Genomic DNA, 7,330 nt, shown 5'->3' with positions numbered 1-7,330 from the left:
ATTGATACAGAGTACATCATACAATAAAACATGGTTAAGATTACATGGAAATATGTAAGGTTAAGATTATATGGAAATATGTAATTGGGTGTCGGGGAAATAGCTTGGTGGTCCAAGCACCTGTCTGGCAAACAGAAGAACACAGGTTTGATCTCTGGTACCGCATGCTGTTCCAGCCTCGTGCCCAGCCGGCCACTGAAACCAGGTGTAGTGGTGCATACCTATAATCCCAGTGATGGAGGAGGCCAGCACAGAAGCATCAGTACTAGTCTGAGCTGAAGAGTGAAAATGAGAACAAAATAAACAATTAAATAAATAGAATATTTTAAGAAGAAACTATGTAATCAATCTCCTAATAAAACTTAAATGTATAAATGAAAATCTACACGTATGCATCAAGTTGTGCCACATTTGGTGTAAACATGAGGAAAATAATACTATTTTACATAGTCCTGGAAGTGTTCATTATGTTTCTCAAGTGTTTTTTAAATATTTATTTATTTATTTATTCATTTATTTGTGTGTGTGTGTGTGTGTGTGTGTGTGTGTGTGTGTGTGTGTGGCCAGCTCAGTCCACCAGGGGGCGAGGCTGGCTGGCATGTGGTGCTGGGGGATTGAACCGCGGTCCCTGTTCTTTGCTTAGCTTGTTCTAGGTAGGTGCTTTAGACCACTGAGCCATCTCACCAGCCCCTGTTTTTTTTTTCTTTTTTGATAAAATGAGGAAAATAATTTTAAATTACAGATAGTTTAGAATCCAGTCAGTCCTTGTAAGAATGTAGAACTAGATGCAACAATCTTTCTTTCTCAAACATCTATCTAGTATTACCCTCATAAAAACATGCAGTTAGAAATCAATTCTGAAATGAGGAACATTCAAATTTGGTAAAATCAGTAGAGTTTATTTTGCAAGATACCCCCATATTGAGGCCTAATAATTACCATGATGGTACTGATATTCATAAAACTATATATCATCACTTATTATAGAAAATAAGCTGATGGATAGAGACATAATCCTCATACTATTGACATATATTTGATACATATTATAATCTTTAAAATATGTAATATGATATAATCTTCAGAATTATGAAGACGACTTTATACACACCATGGCTATGGCATATATGTACACATGGGTTATATTCTCCATTATAATATTACAATTCTTACTTAAAATATAATCTTCTAAAGAAAACATTGTATATCTATGCAGATTTTTGTTTTTCAATGTTCTCTTCCTTTTCATTTAGATTTTAGAAAATTTTGAAGCACTGTTATAGATACTTTGGGATTTTTACTTAATGTCTAAGATCGTCTGCACATTGGAAGCTCCTGGGATTGAAAAGAAGTTGCTTTCAGCCACCAACTGCACTCTGAACTTAGTCAGGAAAAGAATTACGGCCAATGTGAGAGTGTGAACGCGGACAGAAGAGGGAAAGGAAACAGCGTCCTCTCTTCTCCCCTCAGGAAGAGAAACAAACTTTCTCCAGAACACTTGAAACATCCTGGAAATCTGGTCACACTTGGTCTCTGACCAGATTTTCATGTTTTGCTATCCACAGAGTGTGTCAATTCACACCCAGATTATTTCCTCTAAAATGCTTTCAGTTTGGCTCTGCCCAGTGCTCGTGACATCTATGATATCTCTTGGTAATTTTCCATCCTGACCTCCTTGTTGATCTGCCTGCAAACTCCCATCAGCACATGTAGACTTCAGGATCTACCTCAAGATTTCTGCCTTTCTCAGCACTGTCAATATACTGATGGTTCTTCTATAATTACACAAAAGCATTCTCATTTTTTTCAGTAAGTGCCATTAGTAATTCTTACTTGAATGGTTTGCAGGACATTCAGACTGGGTTTCTGCATCTCCTTCATCACATAAATTTTCAGACTTGCTACTAGCTAGCAGAAATAACAAACAGTAATTATCAGAATCAAAATATTTACCTTAAAGAAACTGACCAACAATATCAAACATATTTTGAAAAGTTATTGGGGAAACTGCCCAATGTAAACATACGATGTAATTACATATAACTGAGGCTGAAGCCTGATTTCTTCAGTGAAAAGGCTTTAGCCAAGATACCAACATCTTAAAATTATATAAGAACAAAAATTTGAGTAAACAGCTTATATGTGATAATGCACAGGAGATAGGTGCAAATACGTGGGACCAGAAGATGCCCTAATTATGAATACTGTATTTTCTATACCTGGGCATGAACAACTAGTAAAGAGAACACCATAGCTCTACAACCTGACAAAACACAGCCAATTTCTTTTGCATAGAAGCACAGATCCTCTTCTACATTCTTCTGACTCTATCATTCCATGCAAATTGTATTTATTCATGATAATGTTAGCTACAGAACTGATGCTGAGATATCTGAAAACCAGGAAAATGCAGGTGAAGAAGAATGAAACCAGATGAAGGAATTTTACAGAAGCTTCCCTACTAGTCCCGGCCCAGGGTGCAGATGCAAGCAGAGAGAATCACTCAGATGAAACTATGACATGCACAATATTTGCAAATATTAGTAAATATCCACAGTGAGAAACCAATAGGCAATGCTTCCCCAGAAAGTAGGAGCATAAATAACAATGGGTATATGAGACATTTCATGAAGGTTGAAGGACACATTACAGAAGCTGGTCTTTAGGAAACAAACATTTATTGCTGTCTTATAACACTAGGTTAAACCTAGCACTTGGCTTGATGGTATATTCGAGATCCACTTATGTCAGGCAGCGTCAAGTTGGGTATAAACAAGTGTACATAAAATATAGTAAGGAGAAAAGATACTCTCTCCCTCATAATCTAATCTTGAAAAAGAAAACATAAGATAAAAAAGGTCTTACTTCAATACTGAAAGATGGAAAAATGAAAAATAAGTTATAAACATTTCCAAGTATGTGCAGAAAGGATGGGATAAGAATACAGAGAATATCGATGTCTCCACTCACAAAACCCAGGCATTACTGATCCTGATTATCAAGCAGAAATAAATAAATGCAAAAGGACACTTACTCTATAACAAAAAAGTCCTTGCTGGGTTTTATTTGGGACATTCCCGTGAAGTATAGACAGGTATACAGAGAGAAGAATCCGTCAATCACCACATCTCCATCCTTATACACTCTGGTGCTCCGGCTTTGAAGACAGTCATCATCAGACACATTGTTGTATACTATGAGAGGCAGCTGCAAGAAGAGTAAGATCATGCTCAAAAGGGGCATCTTTGTAAAGTACATGCTAATGTTTAAATCTAAAGGAATTATATACTTCTCATGTTTGCACATAAGTCCAAAAATCTCATCATATACAACCTTGAAGCAGGACAGTCCCACAATATTCCTTTTCCTGTCTCTTGCTTTCATTCACCACCCCCTTCTTCTTGAACAACCACCTACCCGAGAGACATCGTAGCAGTAAATGGTATGTCATGACAAGCTGCCCATATTCAGACTACCAGAATGACAGGCACTGCAAACATGAAACTACTGTTACAAATTACCATCTGCAGTGCAGTAGCTTAGTTCACAGGTATCAGTATATATAGTTAGTCAGGGTGAGAATCTTTCCAATTAACTCCTAGATTAAAAAGTCTTCTGAAGATTCTCAGGATCATTGCCTTGCTCATCTTTTACATATAACTGTATGGCTTGACATTGTCATGTTTCCTAGCTTTTCTCCTTTCCCTCTCTTGATTAGTTAGTCCTTGAGATCCTGCTTTCCTTTTACTTGTATTATATCTTTCTATTTGTATTTCTTCTTTGGAGTTCTTATACTAGGGAGACTATACGATATTTACACATGTGTGTCTGGTTTATTTCACTTATGAGTATATGTTCAAGTGGCATCCACTTCAATATAAAGGCTTGCAGTTTATCATTCTTAATAGCTGAATAATACTCCATTGTGTAAAAATACCACATCTTTCTCAACCATTCCTCAGGTGATGGGCATCTCTGAGTTTGGTTTGCTCTTCCTTTTCTACTTGTTGAAGGTGCACCATTAGGGTGAGGACATTTCGCTGACCTTCTCAGACCAAAAAGCTACAACTCTTGTTGCATAGGTCCTGCTTTACCTTGGTCTTAACCATCCAGTAGAAAAGTATGAAGACGAAATATAGGAAATAAAGCCATGCTGTTATGTTGAGCTGTGGGGGACTCAGGTCAATAATTTCTGACATTGCCAGTTAAACAGAAGACCCAATACTATTATGGGCTACTGGACTCTTTTGGAGTATTTTGCTGAGTTTACACACCTATAATATTCAATAACGGAACTTAGAAAAAATGGGATATCCCGATGAATGTCCATTTTGTATTTGTGTATTCCAAGTGGTTAGGATAGATATATAGTTGCATTCTCTTAAGGAATAGAATGATTTGTTCTAATGGTGTTTGTAAATAGGATCACAAGTCCACATCTTGTACAGCAATTAACCACTAAGAAGAATATATGCAGTGTATTATTTGTTGAAACTGTACTTCTGATTTGATTTGAAACTGTCTCATTGCTGTTTATCAATAAATCTTTGAAAAAAAAATCTAAAGATGAGGTCTGCAGTGTCACTTGGTGACCATGCATCCTGTGCATCTACTTATATCGGTAGGGAAGCAGGTGTATATGTGGGAATGGATGGGCGTGTGGTTTACCATTTCAGCAAAGATAGATGCTTTAATGATCCTGACGTATTTCATCCAAGCCTCCACGTCCTTAGAGGAATTGTCCACTATTTTCCCTGAAGCTCTGCATCTGAGGTCTGATGTCCCTGTTGAAAAAACATATTGGGAAATGTTTATAGATCACTTCTCCACCTCCAGGCACCATCATTTCCCTCTAAATATTTACACCAAGTTCTCAGAAGCCTTCCCCTCCTACATGGATTTTTGTCTGAAGCCTTAACCTGCAGGCTATTTGCATGGGTAGCATTTGGGATGATGTAAATGGATTGCACCACAGGATTTACTCTTACCTGTTTCTGAAATGACCCGGGGAGACCCAAACTTGGTGTTGAAGATTTGGCATTACATTCACCCCCAAAGGTTAAGAAATCATGGTCACATACACTCATGAATAAGTGTGGTGCAGAACCTGTGTCATTATAATCTGTTCCTAAACCAACACTTTGGAACCCCACATTATTAATACCTTTATGATAACATAGGAACTGGTTCTGTCTAAAGGAAAGGCAGAGAATTTGAAAGTACTGCTGCATCTTTCACTACTAAGAGTATTGGACATGAGAATCATAAGTGTAGACTGTTACACCACCAGAGTTCCAGCGAGTTTACAAAACAATGGACATATTATTCATGGTTCCATAATGGTTGGGTAGATAGCATTTTGCATGTGCCAAATTTTTACTATTATGCAGCGCAAGTTGTGAACCCTAATGTAAGCTTAAACTTGTTTTATTGTTGGGCTATCACTCACTTATGAATAATGGTATGTAATAATTGTTCAAATGACACGCCAAAAACAGAATATATGTTCACATTAATTATTATAATCTTAAAACATTAACAATTGGTCATTACATTTTAAAGAAAACATAATGACCAATTTGATACTTACTGTTCCATGTCACAGTTGAGGTTCTAAAAACTACTTAGTCCAAATAAAGCTAAAGTAGAAGTGCAAAATATAAAAATTTCAAATACCACATGTAGAAATGAATTAATAAATATGCAATAATATTTTAATATAAGATGTATGTTGATATATTAATACACTGAATTCTTTAACTGATGTATAACATAAAATTAATACATTAAAGTGAAGGGATTGCAGGTTTAGTCTCCTGGGCACTGCAAGATATACCCATTACACACACTCAAACATATACAAACAGACACATACCCACTCATACACACTCTAAGGGCACAGATAGGGCCACTGAAAAAAGCAATGCTTTTATTTTTTTCATTTCATATGAAATAAAAATCAGTGATTTACTGTGTTGTAATATTTTCCTCTACTTTAGGCCTTCTTTATTGTTATAAATTCACTCATGTTTCCATAACATTTATTGTAAACCTAGTATTTGGGAATATGACTTAATTTGAATAGAGGGATTTCACAGATGCAATAAGGCTAAAATAAGGTGGGCTGAATTTGAACACAAATGATGTTTTAAATAAGCAGAGAAGTGTACCACGTCATGATGGTGTTGAGGACTGCAGAGATCCCACTGCACAGCCCAGACAGGTGATTGAGATTTCTCATGATTTGTGGTGTGCAGTTTACACTCAGCTTGAGGAGTGGACACATGTAAATAATGGAGACAATTTCTTTTCATCTCCTTCACTTCCATCTAGATCTCTCTCTCTAAATCATCTTTTTCCATTCTTGTTGTTATTGATATTATTAGTCCTGTCTCAAGTTAATGACATATTAGGTTTATATTGAATTATTTTATAAGATTCCAGTACATTATATTACTTTAATCTACACATGGTCCCTTCTCCTCCCTCTTCGCTGTTACCTGTGTTATTTTGGATACCTTTTGATTTGAAGAGACCTGCCCTTATCTCATTATCTATCCCTTAGTATTGTCTTCCTTTTTAAAAATCTGAATCAAATGCAAGATCCAACTTAGTTTTAGTATCATGAATCTGGCTAAGTTCACTCCACATATATTCCAGGCTCATACATTTTTCTATAAATATCTCAGATTTGCCCTTCAGTGCCGAGTAGTAGTCTATGCTTCATAAAGACCACATTAACTCCCTCCAGTCCTCTGTTGATATACATGCAGGCTACTTTCAAGATTTGGCTATTATGAATTGTGCAGCTATAAACACTGATATTCATATACTGCTATAGTGTGATATATTTAGCTCTTTGGGAAAAATACACAGAAGAAGGAAAACGGGGTCATAGGAAATTTATAATTTTAGTTCATTTTAGGATTTTATAGTTTACAACACCATCAACAATGTAATAGGGCTACAGTTCACTCCAGACTCAGAAGCGTTTTTATTTATTTATTTATTTAATTTATTTATCATTGACATACGTTGACATACTTTCTTGTGTAAGAATGAATCTTTATTTTTATTTATTTTTATTTTTATTTAATTTTGTATTCATTTTAATGAGAAAAAAGATAAAATAGCAATGAAACAGTTTCAAAAACAGGTTAGTACGACAGTTACAATAATCATTACATTGCATATTGTTGTCTACATAGTAGTTAACCAGAGGACAAGATGTAGACATGAAATCTTGTCTAAACCCTATTGGTATAAACCTTTCTTTTCATTGAACTAAGAAAAAGTAGCTGTATATCTATCCTGTCGTGTATATACATAT

At 35.6% G+C, this 7,330-nt stretch overlaps 1 protein-coding gene across 1 annotated transcript in view; it reads right to left on the bottom strand.

Annotated features, from left to right (window-relative positions):
• Nucleotides 1-3,030: 3,030 nt before the first annotated feature.
• Nucleotides 3,031-7,330, bottom strand: part of LOC101560721 (vomeronasal type-2 receptor 116-like) — a 34,187-nt gene continuing 29,887 nt past the window's right edge. The window contains 2 exon segments of the mRNA XM_012512924.2: nucleotides 3,031-3,207; nucleotides 4,669-4,784. Of these exon segments, the coding sequence (XP_012368378.2) occupies nucleotides 3,031-3,207; nucleotides 4,669-4,784 (293 nt within the window).

Source organism: Octodon degus, unplaced genomic scaffold (assembly GCF_000260255.1).
Source record: "Octodon degus isolate 3935 unplaced genomic scaffold, OctDeg1.0 scaffold00290, whole genome shotgun sequence".
NCBI lineage: Eukaryota > Metazoa > Chordata > Mammalia > Rodentia > Octodontidae > Octodon > Octodon degus.
Note: the sequence above shows the minus strand (reverse complement) of the source record. Positions and strands in the feature narration are given on the sequence as shown.